This window comes from Bactrocera dorsalis, chromosome 5, assembly GCF_023373825.1.
Source record: "Bactrocera dorsalis isolate Fly_Bdor chromosome 5, ASM2337382v1, whole genome shotgun sequence".
In the NCBI taxonomy this organism is placed as follows: Eukaryota; Metazoa; Arthropoda; class Insecta; order Diptera; family Tephritidae; genus Bactrocera; species Bactrocera dorsalis.
Window position 1 is genome coordinate 65,672,953 of NC_064307.1, and position 27,426 is coordinate 65,700,378.

General features: G+C 39.4%; 2 protein-coding genes across 3 annotated transcripts; one reads left to right on the forward strand and one right to left on the reverse strand.

Moving 5' to 3' along the window:
• Positions 1 to 550: 550 nt before the first annotated feature.
• On the reverse strand, positions 551 to 9,757 carry LOC105225959 (hypothetical protein). 2 transcript variants are annotated; one of them, XM_011204646.4, is made up of 3 exons: positions 9,592 to 9,757; positions 1,428 to 1,633; positions 551 to 1,192 (listed from the first exon to the last, which is right to left on the reverse strand). In XM_011204646.4, the coding sequence occupies exons 2-3, from the start codon at positions 1,582 to 1,584 to the stop codon at positions 717 to 719; spliced, it is 633 nt and encodes a 210-aa protein (XP_011202948.2). In that variant the 5' UTR covers positions 1,585 to 1,633; positions 9,592 to 9,757; the 3' UTR covers positions 551 to 716. The 2 variants fall into 2 exon arrangements, with proteins under 2 accessions (XP_011202948.2, XP_011202949.2); XM_011204647.4 differs by having other exon boundaries at positions 9,562 to 9,746.
• On the forward strand, positions 4,111 to 4,806 carry LOC105225958 (uncharacterized). Its single transcript, XM_011204645.4, has 2 exons — positions 4,111 to 4,285; positions 4,357 to 4,806. Exons 1-2 carry the CDS (start codon positions 4,168 to 4,170, stop codon positions 4,743 to 4,745), a joined length of 507 nt encoding a protein of 168 aa, XP_011202947.2. The 5' UTR covers positions 4,111 to 4,167; the 3' UTR covers positions 4,746 to 4,806.
• Positions 9,758 to 27,426: the final 17,669 nt, after the last annotated feature.

Sequence of the window (27,426 nt, forward strand, 5' to 3'; positions counted from 1 at the left end):
CCAAAATCGTGAAGATATCTCATCTAATACAAAAGTTTTCCATACAAGCATTGAATTTTGTTCGATCAGTTTGTAAGGCAGCTATATGGTATAGTCTTCCGATTTCAAAAAAATTATTCAGATATTGTAGCAATGCTTTGGTTAATAATTTGTGCCGAATTTCGTGAAGATATCTCGTCTAATACAAAAGTTTCCTTACAAGAACTTGAATCCGATCGTTCGAGACCTTGGTGTACCCGCAGACAGTCGAAATTTATGTGAACTCATATGTGGACGCCACAGAAACGTGGGCTACTGGCTGCAATACGGAATTCTAAGCGGTGAATGCAACAATCGACGCCGATTCATGGCGCAACATGCAGCAGAAGACGTGGGAAAGCATTAAGCATTACGAAGAACTTGTAATGCCCTAGGTCCGAGGGGTCCGAGTACCAAATAATGTTTAATGTAATGCTACTAAATGCTAAATAAACACCAACAATCAACGCAACATTATTTTATTAAAATTTTGTCGACAAATTTCTCAAAAATCGCAAAAAGGATTAAGAAATCTTTTTACAGTTTTTTTTATTATACACATAACGGTTATATACAAGTATAAGTACATTCATATATAATGTATTATTATTTCACAGCATTTATTCTCGGGTATTGCTTTTGCTTTAATAAAAAGAGCGTCCTGTCAGGCCAAGTTCACTGCCATCCGAAATGTTTCCTCATTTCCCCCAAAGACCAGCGCTACGGAATGCTTCCACTAAGTCTTGATGAGCTGTTTCAAGGCTTCTTCTCACTGCTTCACCAGTCTGCTGCAGAGTTCTGGCAATTTGACGATTAATATGGGCCGTATTCGCAGCAGCATTGGCCACAGCGTCCGCAGCAGCCTTTTCAGCAGCTTTTGAGACAGCATCTGTATTAACAGATGAAGTCGAGTAAGACGTACTCGTATAGGTGTTGGAGTAGGAGGAGTCCTGCAGTACAGACGAACCGCTGCTACTCACAATAAGTCTGAAATTGATGTCTTCATTGGGTTTTATTGGCTCAGTAACCGACTCATCGACAAGCCGCTGTTTGTTGGCGGACACACAGATATTTCTTCGTATTAGATCTCTTGGTTCTGTAGGCGACCGAGACTTCGTCACTACGCATTGATCTGTGCCGGCGGGACATAAGACGAGATCGCAACGCCAGTACGCTATAAAATAAAAAGAAAATGTTGTAGAATGATGTTAAATACTACATTACAAACAGTGCCAGATCCGTGCGAGGCTTTTCGGTGTTAAAACCAACCAAACTCTAAGATTTTAAATTCAACTCAGTAGTGTGAGAAGTAAAAACAATATTAAAAATATGTTGGCAGGTTAAACCTCCTGAATAAGAAATTCTGAATCCGCCACTGTCTGCAACAAACGTTATTTATATCAACTTACTGGCATTCAGATAAACAACGACATCACCGGCTATAGTTTGGCTAAAAGTATCGGTGACCACCTGACTGAGAGCGCTTGCAGGATCAGTTAAACTCAAACAAACGAGCCCAATGAGTAGAACGTAGAGCTGGAGTGATTGCTTTCCGAATCGTTGCATATTGTCCGATTTTACGGTGCTCTTGCGGGATAAACTTCGAGTGTTTGTGCTGAAATGTTTTCAAAATGAGCAAATCCGCACAGAATAATATTATAAATATGCGGCTATATGATATACAGTCCCTAGTTTGAAGCTTTGTTAATGGAAGACCGGTTTCCGTGCGATCAATGGTTTGTGCGTAGACTTAGTATGCTTTCTAGTGGGGCGGTTAAAGACCAATAAAGATACTGATGAAGTTCATATAATGAGATGAATGAATTGATTGATGATAAGATAGGAAAAAAACGCAAACTTCACAAATCCAAAAGATTCTTTACAAGAACAGTTTGTAGGGAACATGGTATAGAGATTCGATCTCAACAAGTTCTTCGGAGTTTTCGCCATTGTCTGAAGTAATAGGTAGGTTAATAGCTGGAGTGGCTGCTTGACGATGCACCTAGATCCTTAGGCGATCCACTGTGAAATCACTGAGGCTAACATCCCTTCACTCTATTGTCTCCTCTCAGAACCATCCCGGGTTTCTGATGAAGTTGACAAGTGCGGAAAGTAATATCCGTGCAATCTTCGCAATATCATCAAGAAACCCTCGAACGACAGTTGGGATTATTTTCTACTCTAAAGCCTTACAATCGCTTAGAATATATAGTGTTCTCTACTTCAACCTGCCGACAGCTTCTACAATAATCGTTCTTTGGTATCCACAGTCGGCTGGCATGTTTGTCAATAAGTCATGACCTGGTAAAACTCATACTAGAGCTGCCATATGATTCCATTTGAATTTTAGTAGTCGGTATGTACGTTTGTCTGCTTGTTGGGCAAGTTAGAGATTGTTTACACCGATACTTAGTTGTATCTGTATGGATCTAGATCTGAGAATATTCGACGCCGTACACGACGGGGAAGCAGAGGCACTACTCCGTTTAAAATACTCCACCTGGTACCTGGCTACAATTGGAATCTCCAATTGGACAGTGAAAAGGAAGGACGACTGGCACGCTGTTGTAAACTACCGCTATAACCGCGTAAGCTGTGTCTACGTCAGTAAAGAAGAAGAACTTTAGGGTGGTGCCAGCTCTGTATAGCTCATTTACTTCACAATTACGAGAAATATCACTATGTGCTGGAAGCATTGTAGTTTTAACGTGAAATAGAATGTTAGATCCACTAAAAGATTTTGGCATACTTTCTTTATCTTTGAAGAAAGTCTTAGAGACTTTAGTGATTTAAAAACTACTTGGCTATCTGTATATATGTATATAAATATATATTCCTTGTCCGAAAAAGAAAACTTTTTCATTGCTGTGACCTTCGCTTGGCAGGAAGGCGGTTTTAGCATCTAATTTTGCAGAAAAACACCACTTTCCACCTATATCTAGTCCAGCTCGTCCCTTTCCCACTCTTTTCTGGTTGGGAAGGCAAGGTCTGTTAAACGGAAGGCGTTTTGGTATCTAATTTGGCTGAAAAGATACCACTTCCGCCCTATATTTAGTTGGAGCCATCCGTATAAAAGCTAATCTCTGCATGCCTGCCTAGCTCGCCCTTTCCACGCTCTTTTCTGGTCAGGAAGGCAACATTGGGGACCGAATTTAAGTTGAATTCTACAGGATTTCGAAAATTCGTTTTATTGGGTAGAAACGGAAGCTTACTAAGCATCATAGAATTCTCGTTATTACAACCGATTACTAGAGAAGATTCTGCATCTCAGTAATGATTCCGATCTATGCTTTCAGATACATATGTGCTATTATGGTTCAATATCGGCAATGCTGACAAATGGACATCTTCTTGGAAAGAAAAGGACGTGAGTTCTCGGTCTTTTTGGAATGAAAAGAACGTAGCGCAAAATTCCAGATCTATAACCCAAAAACTGTGGGACTAATTCGCGCATACACCGACAGACGGACACCGCTAAATATCAGCTCATCATTTCTTTTATATCTCTTAGAAGATCTTCGACGTTTCCTTCTTGATGTTCAGGGTATAAAAATTAAGAAACATCAAAAGGTTATAATAAAAAGTCAAAAATGTCTAATCATCTAATTGATTTTCGGTTGGTAGCCAATATCGATAAAAAATAGCCAATAGTAGGTGCCTATTAGTTAAACTTATCAACAGCGGACGATTCGGTCATTGGCGCAAAGCAGGCCCAATAAAAAAGCTTCGTAAAAATATTATTTTGTTAACAAATCTCAAGTGGGCCCCTCATTTAATTTATAGACCCGTCGAAGGCCAGAGATAACGCGTTGCATGAATGACTAAGTATGAGTCACAATTGCTTGTTTCACAATGCCTTTCTTAGAGCCATTGATTAGCTTATGGCAGATAATAAATGTTTACGATTATTTATACCGTTTGGACAAGCTGAAGTGGTGGCTAACTGATTTTGGAGCGTGTTAAGGCTGAAGTGCCTTTCTTATCACAAATTCTTTTGCGAAAAACTCGATTATAAAAGCAATTGGTGAAAGTGCAGAAGGCATCAGTTAAAGTGTTGAGCAAACATCCGAAGAAAGGTTGTTTGGATCTTAACGGTTTCGACGATTTCAAAATCATTTTGAAGTTATCCTTCTCACTTAGAACATAACAATGACCGAAATAATTAAGATTGCAAGCATCGCCTTCTTGGCCTTTTGCTGTCTAGTTCAGGCGAACTACGTGCCCGGTGTTTCCTATATAGAGAATGTGGAACTGGCCTACGACAATGGTGAGCTCTCAGCGTATTTTTTTTTTTTGGCTAAGCGAGTTTTTTTTTAATATTTGAAAAAAATTTTTCAGTGACGGACATTTGGCGTTGCGACCAACTCGTTTGTCCTCCCGGCACACTCGGCTGTAAGATCATAAAACGCAACAATCCCAACAAAGCAGACGAATTGATTTGTAACAATATTTGTTACGACAAGCTGGGCGCGAATTTGCTGAAGTTCACACATACCGAGTCCATGGTGCAAGCGCAGACGATTGATATTTATGTAAACTCTTATGTGGACGGCGACATATGGCAGTGGAGCGTGGGTTACAGTTTGTCGTGGCAAGGCCTAAATGCCACTATCGCACCCCAAGATTGGCCGCGCGTACAGGAAAGTATGAGATCTCTTATAAAGGCGTTTGACGACTCATATGGCGCTTCGCAGCGAGTAATCCGCACATTTAAGGGCGCTCATTAAGAAACTTATTTTCAGTTTATTTTTACTTTACGAAAATAAATATAATTTCACGCAGCATAAAGTTCTTTTTCTCATTTGAAAAGCTAAAGAAATAGTGTAGATCTTTCTGTCGAACTTTCCTGTCACTGTAAGTTTAGAGCACTGTTATGTTTAACTCGGTAAACAGTTGAGTTTCACTGCTTCAGAAAAATTAACCATCAAGGATTGGTAAGCTAAGTTTAGGCGTGGTGAAATGAGCTCCGAAGACGATGAACGCCGTGGATGCTCAAAAGAGATTGACTCCATTATTTCACACCGGAGTCCAATCAACAGTAAACTGAGTGGGCTACCCGCCAACAGTCGTCTGGCAAGATTATGGTGTTTGTATTTTGTAATGCGAAAATAGGAAGGACCATCCAAAACGACTTATACATAGCGTTAATGGACGGTCCATGAAGGACAAAAGCGCTCAAAAATGGACGCATTTAAATAAAAAAAAATGCTGTTTCACCAAGACAACGCACCGTGTCAGTGAAAACGATGGAAAAAACCATGAATTGGACTTCAAATTGCATCCATCGAACTCTCCAGATCTGACCCCCAGCGACTATTTCCTGTTATCAGATCTTAAAAGAATACGCGCTTGGGAGAAATTTTCCTCGAATGAAGAGGTGATCGCCGAAATGGAAGTCTTTATGGTATCGAAAAGTAGGAAGGTGGCTGTAATCAGTGTATCACTCTTGAAGGGCACTGAGATGAACAAAACAACCCAAGTTTTCGGTATAATAGGCCCCGGACTTTTTAATTGACTTATTAGAAAAATAGCAGTAGAGACCCAGTGACGCTCAGCAGTGTTGAAATGAAAGAGCTAGTGCATTGCCCTGCTGGGTTGCGTTAGAACAAGTTTCTTTATTAACTTTTAAGCTCGCCTACAACGCAGAAAACTTAATTGGTCTGCGGTTGAACAGTATTTTCATAACCTATCTGCATACATACGTGATTTATAACGAATTTATAAAACAAAGCTCGAGCAACGAGTGATTTGTTATTTTCGCAGAAAAGGCACGGTTCTCGTGTATTGATGTTAAGTGTAAAAAGAGATTTGCATGAGAATACTAAAGTCATTAATGAGACACACGATACATACGTATACATTTTTGAAAGTGATAAGCTATTACTGAGAATATAGAAACTAGACTGGTCGCTTAATGAAACTCTACAGAATTATATGAATTTAGTTCGTTACTGCGGGCAATATTCGTTGAGACCAAACAAGTCTCAAACCGACTCCGATTTACTAATGACTGGCGAAGTGGAAACGTTGTTGATTTTGGTGGAAGCTGTGATCAAGCCTAAGTTCTGGGTAATGGATCTTTCCAACAGAAAAAATGCATACCTCTATCAAGAGGATTGACGTGATTTTGACAGCTCATGGCGGCCATTTTTGTTTACGGTTTGCTGTCAAATTTTGTCAGCGTGTTCAGTAAGATTTACCATTTCATCATGTTACGTTTTCGGTTCAACGCTTGGAAATTGTCCAAGATTATTACGCAATTTCACGTTCTTCGGTGGCCACTGTGACATGACCTGAGATGAGGCTTTTAAAGGCTTAATGCGTTCGCTAACAAACAAAATTTTCGCTATTGTGGTGAGTCAAATGCTCGTGTGGTTCAGGAAATGCAATTGCATTCCCAAAAATTGACGGTTCGCGCGAATTGTGGTACTTCTTTCGAAATGAGCCAGGTAATGCCTTTACTAACAATAGGGAAGGTTTTGATATGACATTGACCGATTTTTTCCCGTAATTTGATGAAATCGACTCGTACGATCTCCATTTCCAACAAGACGGTGCGATACCACATGTTTCACGTCTAAACATAGACACATTCTGTGCAAAGTTTGGCGTCTCGTTAACTTCAAGAAGTGGTCCTGTCAAATCACCGCCAAATTCTGTGAGTTAAAGCCTCTAGACTATTTTCTCTGGGGGCATGTAAAATAAAACGTTTACCCTAATTAACGAGCAACGCTTGTGGACCTCGAATACAACATTCTGCGTACTTAAGTCGAAACAAGGCACTGGGTCATCGAAAATTATGGTAAACGGCTGAAGATACCACCAACAATATGTATATTACGGTTCATGGTTGCATTTTTATAGCATAAAAGAGTATACAAATATCTTCATTTTGATTCTGAAGGGTCAGATTGTTAGGCAGCTGGAAGCTGTAGTAGGTCGATCTCAACAACTTCTTCAAAGATTATAGCGAGGATGGATGCGTGGATTTTTAGAAAAATTTTGGAATAGAAATTGAAGATGGCAGGGGATAGTTTGGGTCATGGAATGCTTTGGACTTTTCAACAAGACAACGATTCAAAGCCACAGCTTCCATATAATGCTGCCAGACAACAATATTCACCATTACAGTCACCAGATATAAACCCGAATGAACATATTTGAAACGTAAGAAGAGCAGTTCTCGAGCTTGAGCCGACTTTTCTCCCGATGTAATTGAAAATTTTGTAATTTCAAAGTCTAGAAGCAGTTACTGATGCCCCAGATGGAACAATGAAGTACCAAGATACAAAAAAAAAAGAATTTGAAAGAAATTTTTCAAATTTTGTGGTAACTGTAGGACAGTTTTTTCCCTGGTATTTTTTATGTTTTGGTTAATTTTGTTTTTGATTTATCGATTTTTGTTTCCCAAATAAACAACATCATAAATGTCTTAAATAGTAGACAAAGAAACAAAGATGTGGTCGCCTGGAAGTAGTAAAACACAAACGAGGAAGCTTCAGACGTTATGACTGTACACCGCCCAATTAGAGTGTTGATGCCTTCAGAAATCGTCTGCTTTAAAGCGGAGCCGCCTTTTAGGAACATTAAAAGGTCATTCCTCAACTACGTCGACAACATTAGACAGTATGCCGATTAGATTACGAACGCAACACAGTTTAGATACGCACTGAGGGCCATTCACAGTAGAGCCATTCACATCTCAGCGACTCCTTAGACAAAAGGCTTTTTCGATTTTCTCAACAGATTTGCAAAAGTCGCAAAATTGAAGTGTTTGCAGAATATTTTTCTGCTGTATGATTTACTAAAGGAAAAAGAAAGGTTGAAAATGTAATGCCACAGGGATAAATTAAGGATCAAGCAGTATAATGATGAAAGTGTAACATTTCTTATGAAAACGAAATGTACAGATAAAGCCGCACAAATATATTCTTTATTGATTTTTTTTTCTTCCCGGTGTTATCTACTTGCATCTAATTATACATATATATCTTTTTTGTATATACACATATATATATATACAAATGCAATATGTGCTCAACGCTGTTGAGAAGATAAAATATACACATAACTGACCACCTCGATGTATTTGAATAGATAAATCGCATTTCTTGATAAAATTTCGCGATAATTTGTTTTGATGAAAAACATTTGCACTTTCGCTCACACACTACATTCATTCACTTAGCTAGATATGTATGTTTGTATTTACATCAAAGCGGGTCGATTTACAGAGAGCCATGAAACAAAAAATCACGTATGCGGTATACATATGCCATTCTGAAGACCTTTTCTAGGAGACCAGAAGATTATGGGTCTAAAATGTCATTCTGAAGGTTTTTCACTAGCAGACTAGGGGACTATGGGTCTAAAATGTCATTCTGAACACCTTTTTCTACGAGACTAGAAGACATTGGGCCTATGATGTCATTCTGAAGAGTTTTCCCTCGGAGACTAGGAGAATATGGGTCTAAAATTGTTATTCTGAAGACCTTTTACAGGAGACTGGGAGATATGGGTCTAAAATGTTATTCTGAAGATCTTTTACTAGGAGACTAGGAGAGTATGGGCCCAAAATACTATTCTGAAGACCTTTTACTAGGAGACTAGGAGACTATGGGTCCAATATGCCGTTCTGAAGACCTTACACTAGAAGACTATGGGTCTAAAATGTCATTACGAAGACCTTTCCCTCGGAGACCAGGAGACTATGGGTCAAAAATGTCATTCTGAAGACCTTTCCCTCTGACACTAAGAGACTATGGGTCCAAAATGTCATTCTGAACACCTCTTCTCTAGAAGTCTAATGGGTCGTAAACCGGTTTCGAGTCAACGAATTTTAAGACGAAGTTTTTTGGGGATTATAAAATTTGTTCAACAGTTTTTGAAATATCCCAATGAAATTTAAGACGTAGATGTATTTTAATACCGTATTGAACATTTCTCGCAATCGGTCAGACTGGACAACCATGTATATCATACAGCTCCCACACAACCGATTATTTAGATTTTTAAAACTTTGACTTAAAAAACGCTGGTTTAAAACCTGTTTTAGAACCATAGCCTCTTAGGCAAAGCTGTTTATAATGAGCCGGAGCACATTTTTCACATGCATGATTTTATAGAAAAGAAATCGATCCACTCTAATGTACATAAATATTTATATGCCGCCGAATATTTGAATATTTTTTTGTTTTGATATGCTATTGATCATTTGTCGGAATCGGTCAGATCGGACAACTATATCACATAGCTCCCACATAACCGATTATGCAGATTTCTTGAACTTCGTCTTAAAAAAATTAAATTAAAAAGTTTGGTTCGAAATCTGTTTGGGAACCATGGTCTCTTCGAACCATAGCCTCTCAGGCAAAGTTGTTCATAATGATATATGTATGTAGAACATTTTTTAGAAAAAATCGACCCGCTCTAATGTATGTACATAAATATTTATATGCCGGCGAGTATTTGATTGTTTTTTTTTTTTTGGTTTACGAAATATCTCACAAATGTTTTTTGAATGCCAAACACATACACACTCACTCTAGTATCAAAAATTTTCAAAACTCTTACTTTCAAACTCTAAACTAATTATGAAAAATTAATATAATAATCAGTTAATTTCAGCGGCACTGAATATGCAAAACTTTGTATTTGTTTTTATGCGCGCGTTGGAAACTTTGCGACAAGTCGTTATCGTATCTCTGCTGTGACTGAGCTCGCGACTGGGCGGCTTGCCGTGAAATTGTGTAGAAAACCCAAGCAATTTCAATAGAATTCAAAACAAATAATAATAAAAATGGCACGAAACTGCAAAGAATTTCAATAAACACGTATGCACTATATTAGACTTATATAGACAACTATGTACATATGTACATTTGTCTGTTTGTCTGCTAGGTACATTAATTTGAACAGCGCCAAAGAGCATCGCGTTGTTTACAAGTGCGGCGAGTGGCGAGAGACAGGTGGGCGGTTTGTATTTCACTTTTAATTATTTTCACACTGTCTATTCTATACAGGCTGTGCTACAAGCGTACATATTTACATATACATATTTTATTTATATAGTTGCTAAACTAAAGACTAATGATATTATTGTAATTAGTGTTATGATTACGCAATTTCTTAGCTTTAAAGAAATTTTAACGGCGACAACTTTAAATAAAAGAACTTAGAACAATAAAAGGCGTTAGGTTCGGTTGGAAGGTTGCTATAATACCCTTCAAAAAATAATACCCTTCACAAATTTTTTATTTTTTTTTTTTGCAAGCAAAGTCTTTATTTTGAGCGTTCACTTTGTATGACAGCTATATGCTATAGTAGTCTAATCTGAACAATTTCTATGGTAATTATACTATTGCTTTGAAAAATAAACCATGTCGAATTTCGTGAAGAAAAGTCTTCAAATCAAAAAGTTTCTCAAACAAAGACTTGATTTTGGTCGGTTTTTCAATGAAGACGCCAGAAAAGTAGACCGTTAGTGACAGTAAACGACGCCATATTTTTCCGCTCTTTCGATATTTCTCTTCAGTAACATTTGCCATTTCATCATGGAAAGACATACGAACCAACAACGAGTCGAAATGATTAAAATTTACTATCGAAACTCGGAGTCAGTGGCCTCAACTTTAAAGGCGCTACGTCCAATTTATGGTCGTCATAATCGTGCTGTCAGATCAACAACCGGGCGTCTAGTGGAAAAATTTGTATCTACAATCATAGTACAAAATGTTCCGTGCCAGTGAGACAAAGAAGTGCCGGTAGTGTCGAGAATATTGCCGCCGCTACCGCAGCAATTGAGGAAGAGACAAATCAGTCTCTGACACGTCGTTCCCAAGCATCGTCTTTGGGCGTCTCTGTGACGTCGTTGTGGCGACTTTTGCAAAAAGATCTTGACCTACATCCTTACAAGATCAAATTTGTGTAAGAACTAAAGCCCCGTGATCACCAGAATCGTCGTCTGTACGTGAATTGGGCTGAGCAACTGATCCGGATTTTCATCGAAAAATCAGCTTCAGCTATGAGGCTCGTTTCTAGTTGAACAGCTTCGTCAATAAGCAAGATATGCATTATTGGTCAGGCAGCAATCTACACGAACTCCATAAGTCACCATTGTATCCCGAAAAAATTACGGTTCGGTGCGGCTTATGGGCCGACGGCGTCAATGGGCCGTACTTCTTCCGTGATGATCAAGACCGGCACGTTACTGTGAATGGTAACCGCTACAGCGTAATGATAAACGAATATTTTTGACTCGATTTGGATGGTATAGACTTTGGCAATATGTGGTTCCAACCGGACGGCGTCAAAAGCCACACAGCGAATGCCACAACCGATTTATTGAAAACCAAGTTTGGTGAACGTGTTATCTCACGAAATGCCCCAGTCAATTGGGCTCCTCGGTCGTGCGTTTTGGCGCCGTTAGACTATTTTTTGTGGGGCTACGTCGAGTCTATGATCTATGCCAACAAGCCAGCGACGTTTGATGAACTTCGTACGAATATCGAACGTGAAATTGCAGCAGTATCGGTCGATTTATGCGTGAAAACCGTCGAAAATTGGGTTCAACGTCTGGACTTCTACAAGCGTATCCGTGGTGGCCATGCAAATGAAATCGAGTTCCATACATAATGGCAACGAATGTACTTTCACAGGAATAAAGAATTTCAGTTTTTGTAGCGCTCTTATTGAAAAACCCGTTATATTTTATAGGATCACCAATATTATCTACTCTTTCTTGCAAACTTCGTAACAAAATCGTTTATTATTTTTCATTGTTTTGAGCTTGCATTGGCGCTCATAATGAGGTTTTTGTTATTATTTTATATTTTCAAATGTTTCAGCACATTCTGCCCATAAATTTAGCTTGATATATAGTGTTAAATAGCAGTGATAATATAGGGGAATTACCACTAAGGTTGCGAGTTTTGATCTTTTGTTGTCAATGTTTTATTTGTTCAACTAAAAATGTGCTAGAAAAATAAAGTAAATATATCAAGGTTTCACTTACTTACATAAAATAGAAATTTAGCTTAATGAGACAAGCCAAATTGCTTTTTGAACTACTAGCACTTGTCCGCTACTATTGAGCTAGTCACGTTCGAAGTTTTAACTTAGTAGCGAACTTAAATTAGAAATTATTACTACTATGAGCAAAAAATAATAAGTCTTTGCTCGTAGCTCGTAAATTCGTAATGTATTCTTAACATATTTTGTTTTCTTTGGTCCCCAATCACTTCGAGCCAACGTTTTTCCTGTACTCGAATCAGTTTTTAAAGTCAATTTCAGGTATAGCCTTCAATGTCCATAGCGATTCTCGTGTAATGTCTTCAATTGATTCAAAACGGTTTCCCCGGAGCGGTTGTTTGAGTTTGCTCAATAGCCAGAAGTCAAATGGAGCTAAAACAGGTGAATACTATAACTACAGTACGATATTGGTCGACAATTTGGCGAAAAACTCACGAAGAATCAATGCAGTATGTGAATCATTATCGTGGTGCAAAAACCAAAAGTTGTCGACCCATAATTCCAGCCTCTTTTCACCAAAAGCTTCGCGCAAACGACGCATAACACTCAAAGAGTATTCCTAGTTGACAGTTTGGCCGATCGGACGGAGTCCGGAGTGCACTACAACTTGATAATCACAGAAAACTGCCAACATATTCTTGATTTTTTATCTGCTTTGACATGGTTTTTCGGCATCGGTTCGGCTTTGCCACGATATTCAGCTGATTTATCGTCGGTTCTCGAGTCGTAAGCACAGATCTAAGACTCATCGCCAGTAATAATACCTTTCATGACATGCTGATAGTCGGAAAGCATTATATTACACCCATTAACGTTACGCTCTTTTTCGAAAAAATAAAGTGAATGTGGAACCAATCGTGGTTTCACTTTTCTTAGTCCCAAATGACATTTCAAAACGGTTTTCACTGAGCATTCCTATATTCCAGCGATGCCAGTAAGATCTCAAAACGGTTTTCACTGAGCCTTCCTATATTCTAGCGATGCCAGTAAGATCTCTGACTCTTAGTCGTCGGTTCTAAAGCACCAATTCCTTGATTTTATTGCCGTGTTGATGATCAGTTGCTGTTGCTGACCGTCCTGGACATGGTTCGTCGTCAACGCGTTCCCGACCCTCTTTGAATAATTTGTACCAATCAGAAGCACTTCGTCGCGGCAACTTTTCCTGGACCCATTTAATAATTTTTAGTTCTTGTCTTCTTATAATTTGATCATATCTGCTTCTCTACTTAAATAGCATTTGGTTATCAATTTTCAACAGTTCAGAACTTTTTGTTAAAATTGTATCTTTACGAGTAGCACCCTCTTGGTTGTTCCTAATGGACACAGTACTAACATCGCGTCGGATTCGTTGAGAGACGCTGCTCACTTGGCCTACTCGTCTGTTCTTTCGTTACCGAAAATGTTCCTCTGACCGGGCATCCAAATTATGGACCATAGGGTGTCTTAAAGCCTTCCTACTTTTGTTGTCTATGCTGGCATAATTTTTGGCGACGAAACGATTAACGATGTCGCCTGGTATATCTGTATATAGTTGATTGCTGTATCCTTCCGCTGTTCTGCAGTTGAACTCCATAGGCTTTCTCTACGCATAGTACTTTCGTTTGGCAGGTAAGTACTAGTTGAGTTTGTTAGACGGATACAGAGATACATATGTACAAGTATATCAAGTTTCTCGGAGTATATTTTAGCTGAGTTTGATAGACGTATAGAGAGAGAAATATCAAGTTGCTCGGAGTATACCGCGGTCCTACTTATGATCGCTACAGTATAGATTGATATCGTGTTCTCCTCCTCTACTACACCATCCACCAACCATTTCATAACTATATACATAGATCCAACCGTGGTAGCAAACAGTCTGATTTCTTTTGATTTATGTTGAGCTAGTTTAGCATATCGCATTATATCATTGTCATGTTCGTTATGCCCACCGTCCAAGGGTTAATTGCTAAGCGTGTACTACGTCATCAATACAAGCGGTAGCTAAAAATTTGGAATTCTTACTGTACGTTTAATAAATTGCCGATTAAAGCAGCGTGAGAACAGCGCCGCCGGTAATGAATTATTCCTTTTGAAACACACAAATCGAAAATGAATTATTCATAAAAAATGTGTTTGTTTGCGGTGTTTCTGTGGGCTAACATGTGTGCTAACAATTGTGACAATGAACATGAAAATTATATAAATAATTACAATGTATGAATAGCATTATTAAAAATAACGCTAAGAACCAAAATAAAATTTTTAAAATAAATAAAAAAAATCTGTGGAAAAATTTAATTTTTATAAAAAAATTATTTATAAAAAAAAAATTTTTTAAGCATATTAATTTTTATAAAAAAAAATTTTAAGCATATTAATTTTTATAAAAAAAATTTTTAAGCATATTAATTTTTTTAAAAAAATTTTTAAGCATATTAATTAAAAAAAAAAAAATTTTAAGCATATTAATTTTTATAAAAAAAAAATTTTAAGCGTATTAAAATTTTTTTTTATTAAAAATAAAATTTTTTTTAAATTATATTTAGTAAAAATTAAATTTTTTTATAAAAATGTTGACTAAAATTAATTTTTTTAATAAAATTTTTATTAAAAATTATTTTTTTTAATATAAATAAAATAAAATTATAATCAAAATTATTGAAACATGTGTACGTATCATATGATCTATTGCTAGCTTCTGCTAGTTCAGTGGAAATTCACAAACTGGTTGATGTACCTAAATATGTTTGTATGTGTGTATGCGTTTTATAAATGCGGTTTTTAATTTATTCCGATTGAGTGAAGATTTATTCAGCTCATTTTAATGACTAAAATGCACGATTTGTTTATGGCATTGCTTATAGGACGGAATTAGTGCTGGTCGTACATGAGTTGATTGATATTTGCAGTCGCCCTATATGACAGTTATTGAGCTGTAAAGATCTGTGCAATTGATTCTATTTATTTATGGAATTAAATTTTATAATGGAATATTCTATAAAATATTATAAAGACATCAATCGGAGTCACATGAAGAATTGCCTCTTGTCTTTTACTCTTCAAACTATCACTTATTACTTATATAATAATAAATCAGACTCGAACACTTTGCTTCAATCACAGTACCTTACAAAAATGCGTATAAGCACTATCATGTGATGAAACATCGGATAATGTGATATCACATTGTAAGCATATTACCACCATACGAAAAAATACCATTACATACCTTTTATCGCTTCATATCACATTACATGTATAAGCGATATTACATCGTAAGCATATTGTACCACAATGTATCACTTTTCATGAAAATTTACTTGACGTGATCTGTCATCATCCCTTTCCCCGCTTCAAATAGAAAAATATGACGTGACATAATATCATATGATGCCACCCTTATGTAATAATACCACTTAAAATGACACATCACATCATAATAAATAATATTGCATCACACCGTATAACGCTGCACATCATCCCATTCATCATATTTCAATACTTCGCTTCATATCACAGCACATTACAAAAATATGTAGTTTAAGCCACATCATATGACGTTTCAACACAGCATTTTATATCACATCGTAAACATAAGCATATTATACCACAACGCATCGCATTTCATGGCAAAATTATGACGTGACTTTTCTCAAAAAATCATATAACGTCACATCATAAGAAATGATACTGCCACAAACAGTTTAACGCTTCAAATTATCACAAAATAACAAATATTATTCTTCAGGTAGCAACTCATAACAATAATATGTAAAAGCCTTATCATATGATGTTATATCAGATAGTGTGATATCACAACGTTAGCATATTATTACCACAACGCGTCGCATCTTATTGAAAAATCTAAAATCACGTGACATGTCATCATATAAAAATTTGATCACAGCATAAAAATAATATAGCATCACATGATACATTTCCTCAAATCACCGCTTTCATCATATTTCAATATGAAGCGAAGCATTGCAAAAATATATTCATCACATCATGTGATTACATCGTAAACATATCAATACCATAAAGTATCGCTTCTTATGGTAAAAAATCATATATCATCACATATCATCATATGCTGTCACAGCATAAGAAATAATATTGCATAACTTCTTATAATGTCCGATGATATTATACACTTGAAATGATATGATATATACTATATGACGAAATGTTACATAATGAGCTATCACATCAAATTATAAGATCTACTTCATATTAGAAAAATCATACGATAACACGTTACTCGGTTAATTTCAAAAAATAATTATACATATCACAAGGCCTTGCATCACAACTTAATACATCATATCTTAACAGGTAGAAGTCAAAAGGAGCAGATCGTATATAGAAAATATATCTGAAAATCTCATGTAGTACACAATACATATATATAGTATATCAGAAAATCATATCACGTGGAATCAGATCACATCATAAACTCAGACATCTAAGGCGTATTTATTCCATTAAACTTGTGAGTAAAACATTTCAGCGATTGTGCAATATATGTATTATTTTAATTAGCGGTCAAAATGCCTGTATCAAGCAAAATAATCAAATTACTTGGAATTCTGCTATCTCGCTCGATTGTAGCGCTGGGTTTTGCGCTCATTGTAGTTACATATTATAGCTAGTTATTTATAGAATAAATAAATAATAATATAAAATAATAAGCTATAATTATCAGAAATTATAAGAGAATTAACTATACTGGTCCAGAGGTAGGCCTTTTAAGTTGCCAGATCACTGCAGTATATTTCAAGCTGAGGTCTTTGCTATTGCGAAAGCCGCGAAGCTGGCCTCTAATGCACCTGTATAAAACTCCAGACTCAACATCTACGCAGCCAACCAAGCATCAATCAAGGCAGTAACCTCGTATCGCATATCGGCCAGAAGTGTCTTCGAAAGCAGGACAGCAGTGAAAATATTGCCCGAAGCAAGCAATTTCATTTCTACTGGGTGCCAGGCCTCAAAGACATCGAGGGTAATGAAATGTTGACGAGATTGCCAAGAATAGTGCACGGCTAACATCCGAAAACGTGATAAACTTTGGAAAACCCATGCATTGTGTATACGACGATCTCGACATTAGAATGGTAAAGAAAATCAAAACCCGATGGAACCAGCTACCTGGGTGCAAAAGTGCAAGACTCATGTGCGTCGGTAGTACACAAAATTCCTATTGGTACTCGATAAAAGAGCCTGTAGGAACAAGATGGGATAATTTACTGGTAACTAGCTGGTGGCGACACACGTTCGCAGGATGGAGCTGACAGATCGAGGAAATATCTACAGCAAGGCACCAGGACAACAATGGAGCATCTCTTGTGCACTTGTCCCTCATTTATAATGGAGGAGGTATCGATAGTGAGGCCGCAGAGTCTTTGAAAACTCGCGATGACTACTCCTCTTGGACTTAGCAACTGAACACCGACCAAAACTGGCCTATGCGTGGCTTATTGTCCTACCAGATTAACCAAACTAAACTGGAACTCAGCAAATGAATGTTTGATTGGACCTAAACTAACTCACATAAAATCGAACGCTTAGACAAATTGCCTCTAATGATGGTACACATACATATAAAGCTTCGACTTAGTTTTTGTTGGAAGCGTGCCGCTCGAGTTGCCCATAAACGAATTCCACATTCTAGACAGACTTAATAAAATTAACGCAATTGCCCGAAACTCCAAAGCCGTTGAGCTTGCTAGGTAGTGAACTCTTACACCAATTTCATCCCTTCGGAAACGAATCGGCTCTCCGATGTACTCTTGAGTTCTAGCGTAAGACCTGCAGGGAGCTCAGCAAGCATTGGTCAACAACCAGTAGTGATGCGGCTAAGAGATCGTTATGCGCCAAAGTGATCTCTTACGGCTCTCCAAACTACTTGTACTCGACAAAGTTAATCTCGTCGCAATTGTAGGTGTTCTGGTCCTCTGTGACACTCTCTTATACGTGCATATGCGGTGCTTTGCAGAACGCTCTTTGCCGATGCTAGAGCTGTTTGAGGAAGAGAAGGTGGAATAATCATTTCACTTCCTTCTTTATTGCCCGGCTTTTGTCAGATTGAGTTTGAAATACCTCGGTAGACATAATTTTGGAAAAGCTAGCAAGTAGCTGGAATTGATTTTGACCGCTTAATGATTTTCTGTTGAGGTCAAATGCTTCATCGATCAATTAGTTGACACTGTAGGAAGCTTTTTGGTAACACAAAGCACCAAATATCTGTGAGATCCATCGATTTTTGGTTCAACCCTATGACCTAACCTAATCTAACCTAAAGTAAAATTAATTAACTGTCGACCACCTTTGTTTACTTTCCTAACCCGCGAATTTCTCGGCAAAATTTCTCAATTCCCTTATCCCTAATGTGTACAAGCAAACCTAAGACTAAATACACACCTTCTCGTCAGTGCTCATTTATTTAAGTCTTCATTACGCTACAAAATGACCAAGTTTCCGTTTAGAATCTAAAACAGTTTGGCATTTAGTAAAATCCACAAGACATTTGTTTGTGTGTCCATTGTGAGTTATGTAAGCGCCGATAAATTCCCTACTTCATGGTGCATAAGTTACGCTTATCACCCTTCGGCGGCGCCCGCCCTCGGCTGGACGCGCAGACTTGATGCTGTCAAATGATGGAGCACTTTGGCTAACTGCCAGCTCTGGCGGCGAATCGATGTAACAAAAGTGCAAAAATGCATTAAACGACACCTTAGCGCTACGACTAAAGTAACAGCAACAACAACAAGAATAACAGCAACGAATGTGGCAGCAATAGCATGAGCTTCTGAATGGCGAAGTAATGAAAATTCTAAAGGGTGATGCATTTCCAGGTCTTAGACTAGTTTTTAAGAAAAAAATACAGGAACTTCAGATCTAATGGAGAATGTTTATTATCTTTCGAAAGCACATTCTTTGGCTTTTATCTTTTGATTATTATATCTTTCACATGTGGACCGCGGCTACGTCTTAGTTGGTCCATCCGTTGAGTCCAATTTTCGAGTATTCGTTCGAGCCTTTCGATTGGTAACTGGCGAATGACACGCGTGATGTTTTGCTCCAAGGCCTAAAATGAAGCGGGATTGTTCGCATAGACTTTAGACTTTACACATCTCCACAGGAAAGAGTTTAACGATTGGCCTAAAATGCGAAATTATCTGCTCACCAAAGTGTTCTCTCAATAAATCCATTGATTGCAACGATGTGTGGGAAGTGGCGCCGTCTTGTTGTAACCAAATGTCGCCGAGATCACGAGATACAATTTCAGGCTTGAAATAGCCGGTTCTCATGGTGCGATAAGCGTTGCCATTGACGGATACGTTCTCACCGCCATAATTTTTGAGAAAATATGGACCGTTTATCCCACCGGCTCACAAACTACACCAAACCATTGTTTTTTCTGGATGAAATGGCAGCTCTTAAATATCTTCAGGTTGCTGTCAACGCTGAATCGCTGGCTCGAAAACGTACGATCTTTTTGAAACATTTCAAAAGCCCATAGAGCGAAGCGATGTAGTTTCGAAAGGTCACGCGGATTCAGTTCTTGCACTAGCTGTATTTTGTACGCTTTTCACTTAAGACCCCGACGAAAAAGGCGCCAAGTCGTTTCATACGTCGGTTCGAGTTGTTGCGAATGCCACCGAATCGGCCCTCCACGGTCTTCGTGTACACTCTCAGCTACGGCTGCTATATTTTCCTCACTGCGTGCTCGACGTGGTCCCTTCGGTTGAATATTATCCAATAACAAAAGCTATTGAAAAAAGTGCCTCCACTCGGATCACCCGCTACAAACACACACACACCGAAATCTTGTTATGTAAATGGCTGGCCAATAGCACTTTGTGGTTGTGTGGAGGTGTGTACGCTCATAGGCTCAGTATTACATATAAAGGTAGATAATTTTATAGTAGTAATAACAACAACATAAATTCGCATTTGATATGAAATTATGTGGCAGGCAGCATAAAAAATCATAAATTACGGATTTTTATTAAGGTGCCAGAGTAGCATGCGTCGCTGCGGCATGCCACAGCCGTGGCGACATTTGGCGAGGTGTGAATCGCGTTTAAAAGTGCTTGTGGCAAAGTGCGGACGGTACTAAAACTTAACGGCTAACATTTGTAGTTGAGGTGTAAGTACATATTTATCGCACCCACACACACACATACACACACAGAAACACGTGAGCTGGCTATTTATTAAACACATATTTACATTTTCGCGCGTATTTGCAATTGACTTTGCACTTAGTGAGCCGGTGGTCTCGCTCGTCGCTGGCCGTTGATGTTATAAATTGGCATTAGTTAACGATTTAATGCATTCTTGGAATTTCAATTGTTGCGCGCGCGTTTCGTTACGACAATTTCTAAGTGATGCCGAATACATAATCGCGCAGCTTTTCGTGCCAGGGCCATACGCCAGCTAATTAAGGGTATCTGTAGGGAAAGGTTGGTAGGCTTGGCAGCAATTATAATTATTACTTGAAGCAGTGTAGGTGTTGGAGCAGCAAGGCTCTGCGTCGTAACCTACCATATGCAATTCAAATATTGTTCTGAGTTAGAAATAAGGGAAGGTTAGATTAGGTTAGTCTGGTAAGTCAGTAAGTAAGGCTTGGTCCTAGCCGATACCAGTTGGAGTGCTGCTATGTAGTCCATGAGGAGAAGTCATATTTTAGAATGTCTGCACTTGACGCGAATTTTAAGAAAAAAAAGGGCTGTGCCCTCACTAACGACACCTTTTCCAGTGTCTCATACCGTAGGGCCCCCTTAATGCGGGACAAGTGTGCACGATATCGGACCATTCCTTTTTTATACTCTGTATATCGGCCAGAAGTGTTTGCCCTCGACATTTCCTGTAGTCTTCTCGTTGTGTCAGCACCATTCTGCAAGCGTATGCCGCCGTAAGACAGTATCTTTATATATATAAATCTTCTGACCGTGTGTTTGCATTTGAACTGTTCCTAAACGGATGGACCGATTTTGATGAAATTTTGTGTGTATGTTCAAGGAGATTCGAGAATGTTTTAGATTTACAATTTGGTCCACTGGAGAATGTTTTTTAAATTATTTTTTCATTTTTAATCAATTGTTAATTTTGGAATGTTTGGCCGATAGATGGCGCTACCATCGCAGTGTCCAATATTCAAACCTTAAATTGGCGTAACTTTCTTCATCTTACTAAAGTTGACATAAAGCCATAACGGCAGTGCATTTGGAAGAATTCCATAATCTTATATTTAGGTATAAAATCGATTTTCTTGTATATGTATATATTTTCCTGTAGTTCCTAGGTAGAACATATGGCCTCCAAGACTGTGATCAGTGTTTATTTCAATCATGTTCCTACAGTCCGTTCTATTGAGTCCAGATAGGAATTTTGATGTTTCTTATCTATCATTTTACACATGAATTTGCAACCAGGTGGATCATTTCATCGCGTTTTGATCTTCCGTGCTATGATACAGTCCAGCTTGTGGAACAGACCAAGTTTGAGTTTACCAATGTTTATCCCGTCGTATGACAGTCGTACCCTCTCTTGGCAATCTCGTCTACTATCTCATTGCTCTCCATGCCTTTGTGGCTTCCTATCCAGTATTATTGAAGGCGATTATTATGGTTTCTGGTAACACTCTTCATAGTTGTTCTACTATCTAAAACACTAAGATGCGAAACGAGGTTATAACTTTGATTGTAGTTAACTCTGGAGTCATCTGCTGATACCTTAGAGGCTAACTCTGCGACTTCTAATAAAAAAAACCTCTGCTTGAGGTCTGGCAGCTTAAAAGTGATCTGTATGTTGTTTAATGTGTTGCGCGCAGGTGCCATGCCTTTTCATCAGCAATCTCTTTCTATATATGTATACTACGAACCTCCTTTCCTTTTGATTACCCAATTGAAACGATCTATGCCCGATGATTCTATATGCAAACTCTCCAAAGTCTTCTTCTCCGCTGCTGTTCGCGGGCTCCTTTGGTTTTCCTCATTATGGCGCCAATTTCAGACTCCGCATTCCACTTATCTTTGGTTTCAATCATTTGGTCTACTTTCGTTGGTTTGTTTGCTTTTCTTGGTCGAATTGCGGACAGTGGCACTTTCTTAAATGTATCGCTTAAGTAAAAATCTACCTCGTAGACCTGTAGTCTTTTAGCTATGACTCAATGTTGGGAATTAGTCGGAATATCCAATGTTCTTATCGTCTTTGTTCGCGCTCTCTTTTGAATTACATGCTTCCTTATCTCTTTGGCTAAGAGATCTAGAGATCGAAGCTCACAATTACAAGAGGCATCTTGCGACACTGCACGAAATGTCGAGCTCTGAGCACGTAAATGGCGCAAATGAAAAAAAGTCGGTAAGATTTTATTTCTAGTATTTTCTATTACACTCCGGCATCACAACAGACTTCAAAATTTCAGCCAGAGTCAGAGTTTCTTCTATTTTACTTTGGTCCGCGGGTATTTATTATCGATCGGTGTGGGTACTTTGAGTCTTGCATACTCCGTCATGCGGCCCAAGTACGGATCTCTGTGGTACACCACCGGTGACTTGTATTCCTTATAGTCTTTACCTTTGTTTCAGCTTAGAATTATTTGCTTAAAACCATAATGATTAAAGTTACAGTTCCGGGATTCTGGGTTAAAAACTTGTTTATCATCGAATGTTGCAAGCATGCAGTATTGTATCAAACCGCTCTTCCATCGTCCCTTACAACCAGTGGCTTTTCTAGATTCCTCGCAACGATTGTGGTTCTAGCAATTCTGAATCCGAATTGATGCGGGGTTGGACAGGCGGCGTCATCGGTTGCCCCACTGAGGCGTTCAGATATAATCCGTTCGGACTTCTACAGCCGAGATATGTAGCGTGGCCGAAAATGGAACAGATCTGTCAAAGGCACTTCGTCGTATGTTTAAACGCATGTGTTTAGTAAATTTTACGTAAGTTTTTATATATGCATATGCCTACAGATTACAATAACTAAGCGCATTTTTATAATTCCTAAATTACGAGTGCCTATCTCCAAGTGCTGACAGTTTTAATCCACGCCAGCTGCGGCTGCGCTTGTCATCATGTCACCCACCAGATTCGGCGTTGACAAAGCCCAATTGTACTTGCAACGCGGCATTTTGCTGTGAGTAGCTGTAATGTGCAGTTGCTGTTGGTGGTCACGGAGACCTATTCAAAACATAGATACGAGTATAAACTATTTATTTTCAGGCTTTTTTGTTGGGTAAGTGCGAGCAGAAAGCGTACATTTTTCAACAATAAATGGATTTCTTATCAGCAGGCGGATGGGATTTGTCAAGATAATTAATTTTTGACTGCATTATGGCTGAAGTGTTGTGTGCGTATGTGTAAATAATTATGCCCACAGCCATTGCAGGTCACGAAAAGAGGATTAAGAGTAACTATTTCACCGCTTAGAGGTATTTTTTTGGCAGAACATGGCAAGATTTCTTAGAAATGTTATCGAAAAAATTTAGTCTCTAAATTGGTATGAATTGCTTACAAAGAAAGCTTAGAAACTGACTACTGATAGCTCTGAATCAGCTTACTAAGACACGCCATGCCAAGACTCTAAGTAACCAGAACGATCTTGGATTTTTGTCCGGTCAAACACTTTCGACTTGCTACCACTAAGATCCACTGTCGCAATTGGCTAACCCCAATAGTTCTCCACAACTATGGATCCCACAAATATATCTGCATAAGAAGCACAGTCGCTGATGAGTCAACAGCCAAAAGAAGATGGACGCACCGATTTATCGGAAAAGTGCGGAATGAAAGCATAGCTGGGACGAAAGCACAGCGAAACAGACTTTTACAGGACGTAGTTTCTAACGGGGAACGGATTTTACAGAGAGCATCACCAAAGTACTACAAAGAATGGGGCCATGTGCAGAAGTTCACGAAAGTGAGAAAAGTTCTCTGAGCTCCATTTATTTAGGCGCGGCCAGAAACCACTCTTTTCCATATGGCTGAAGCAGCTCACGACTTCCGGTCTTACACTAAGTATCCTCTGGGTAGCCAAAAAAAAAACATCCGTTTGAAGGCGAGCTAAAGTGAGAAGCCGAAGCATCCCTCCCCAGGGTTGTGCGCTTAGTTTGAGATCTGCCACATAAAAAAACTCCAATGAAAGGATCACAACCGCCTCGCGTGAGAGACCGCTCTTTTGATGACAACCACTGCAAAAGTACTAAGAATTACGATTTAAGGGCATGCACCTGGTTTGTCCGGTCCCTTAATTGGGAAGATGCCGCTGTTTCGCTGATAGATGTCCTCGTAAGAGTAAAGGCTGACATCAACGCCGTCCAAGAAGTGCGTTGGATGGGACAAGGACTGAAACGAGTAGGTCTTGTGGGATTTACAACATTGGCCATTTCAAGAAGCGCAAACTCGGTGTGGGATTCGAGGTGGGATAGAAACTCCGTTGCCGAGTCCTGACATACACCCTGCTAGATGAACGTCTAGCCACAATCAGCATCAATGGGAAACTTTTCAACATATCGCTGATTAGCGTCTACAACCCGGCGGAAATAATGACGATGGGACCAAAGATGTCTTCTGTTGGCGTTTGGAGCCCACCTATGAGAACTGCCCCCGGCATGAAACATCCTCAAATGGGTTGAGGTTGATCAACTTCGCCGGGGCTCGAAAAATTCATCAAGCTACCTGGATGTCTCCGGATCGAAACACCGCCAACCAGATCGATCATGTTGTGATAGTCTTCCGTAAACAGATGTTAGCTTTAGATGTGCATTCTCTCCGAGGTCCTAGCATTGACTCAGACCACTATATTGTTACAGCGAAGATACGCACCCGCCTCTGTGCAACAAAAAACGCCGTCAACAAACGCAAGGAAGGTTCGACGTCGAGAAGTTGCAATCACAGCAGACAGCGGAACGATTTTTTACTCGACTTGCACTCCTGCTCTCTGACTCATCAGCAATTCGGTATGAGGGAACTGTGGGACGGCATTTCCAGCTCCTTACGTACAGCTGCAACCGAAAATATTGGTTTTCGGAAAAGGCAAAAGAACAGTTGGTGCAATGAGGAATGCCGTGACGCAGTGGAGAGAAAACAAACTGTCTATCTGGCAAAGAATACCGACTAAATGACGTGAGTCAATAGCTGAACCTGCGATGTAATGTTTAGCGGCGGTTCCGCAGCGATTTTTCCGAAGCCTGCAGCTGACGGAGTTAAGGGTTCAGTACGTAGGTGTATTGTTTCGCAAGTCCACAATACAAGTAAAGTATTATCTTAGACGTAGCCGTAAAGAGGCGTAGCCTTTAGCGAGCAATGCGAACCGTACAGTATTTATAGAAGATTTCCCATTTCGAAAACAAAAAGGGAGGTAGTATCTATGTATATCTATTTTTTTCTTGCTTGAACTCTTCATCGACTTAATGAAGCTTCCACTGGAAGTAACCATCAAGACTGTTCACAGAGCAATGGAGCTGCTTGTACTTTTCATTGTCATGTAGATGGATCGCTTGCACAAATAAAGCTAATTTAACCGCCACAACGTCTAATTTACTAAACAGTTTCGTCTACTTGCTGCTCGACTCCGTCCAAAGGAGTAACCCATAGTGCGCGCAGATCTGCCATGCCGCTGCCATCCACACTTCATAAATTCCACATACGGCTCAATCGTGTCTACTGTTTGTCTGCCCAGCTGTCATAATGTACAACCCGCCGTCAACAGAATGCCGCTGTCGCTGCGGCAGCCGCCGATGGCACGGCGGAGCGAGACGTGGAACCGCGCCGTGCTGGACACATTGCAAGCTTCACAAAGCGGTAAACGCCCATTAGCACTTTGGCACTCAATCGATCGTGTTTGCAGCATAAAATTTAAAATGTTGAATTACTATGTGCAATAATAATAACAACAACAACCACAATAATAGACGTAATAGCAACACACCCAGATGGCAGAAGGCAACACCAAAGCGACATGCCACAGATACCTACTCATCTGCCCCCAAACGCAAGGAAGGCAGAAAGGAAGGAAGGCGGCATGCAAGGAAAGAGCCGCAAGAACGCGAAGCAGGTTGACGCTGGAAGTGTTGCAGAAAATACTGTCTCACAGCCGAAGCCACACGTAACTAACAATTTATTTAATGCGACGTACGTGCGCGCTTTGATGTTACGGACCAATGCGACAGAACGGATGAACGGACGGACGGATAAATACGCGAACGGCTAACTCAGACACACAGGCGGACAGACAGCACAGCAGATGTGCACAGTGTGGAGAGATGAGTTGCGGAGAGCCAGCAGACTGTTATGAGGTATGAACTGTTTGCCAGCCAAACAGTATCCTTCTGCGTTGGAACACAAGTTCGCGCTTGCGCAGACACTGTGGCGAATTGCGTGCATCATCGACTCCGTCGCCGAATTGCATAAGGTGCGCGGGTGTTGTACGGCTTGTACTCCTTGCAACGCCGACCGGCAAAGGCGTTGCACTAATGAAGCCATAAAGGCACGTCTTCGTTATGTCGTCATCATTGTCGCGGCCAATGCCACACCGCAATTAGTTAGTCAGTCGAGCGAAACGTCATTCTTTGGCGTACACGAAATTAAATAAAACCGTGTAGCAACGCCCACACAAACGATCACGGCGTATGACAACAGCTTGCAACACCAAATGTTTATTTGTATTTGGCGTAGAGTTTGAATGGATCGACATAGCAATCGGAAAATTATTGGTTAGAACTGGGAAGGGCGGTAAGACACTGCAGCCGCGGTCGAGTTTGAGACCCTTCGACGGGGTAGTGGAGGAGGGATTCTATGACTATCAAAAGTCGGCCGATCCATATATGTACGGATTTTATTTTCCAGCCGTCTCCTTTGGCTTCTGCTTGAGCTCAGTGCCAACACTGATCTTCACGGGGTATACTGAAGTAGAACTGTTGCCCTTTAGATACAAAAAATTAGAGATCATTTACTTTATTATATAGAGTACACAGACGCCCTTGCCGTCCTTTGTACAGGGATGAATTTTAAACGTCTATTCCGCTTCATAAACAGGACTATTGACACTTCCGCCAACTGGACATCCAAAGTCTTTCGAATCGGGAAATTCCGCAGAAGAGCTATTTCTCTAGAAGGAGGTTTGCGACCCCACATAGTATATTGGCTATACACAAGTAACATCCCTCTAATACTAACATGGATGGTCTGGTGAATGCCATTATCGAAAAGTGATGTATCAAACCTCTGGAACCGGTGCAACGGTCCTGCTTGATGTAAATAACGGCGTTATGAAAACTGCGCCTAATTAAGCTTTGTGGGTTATCCTCGACATCCAGCCAATACATATTCAAATGAAGTATGATGCAATGATGATGGCCAGGCAGCTCATGTTATCATAGATAGACCC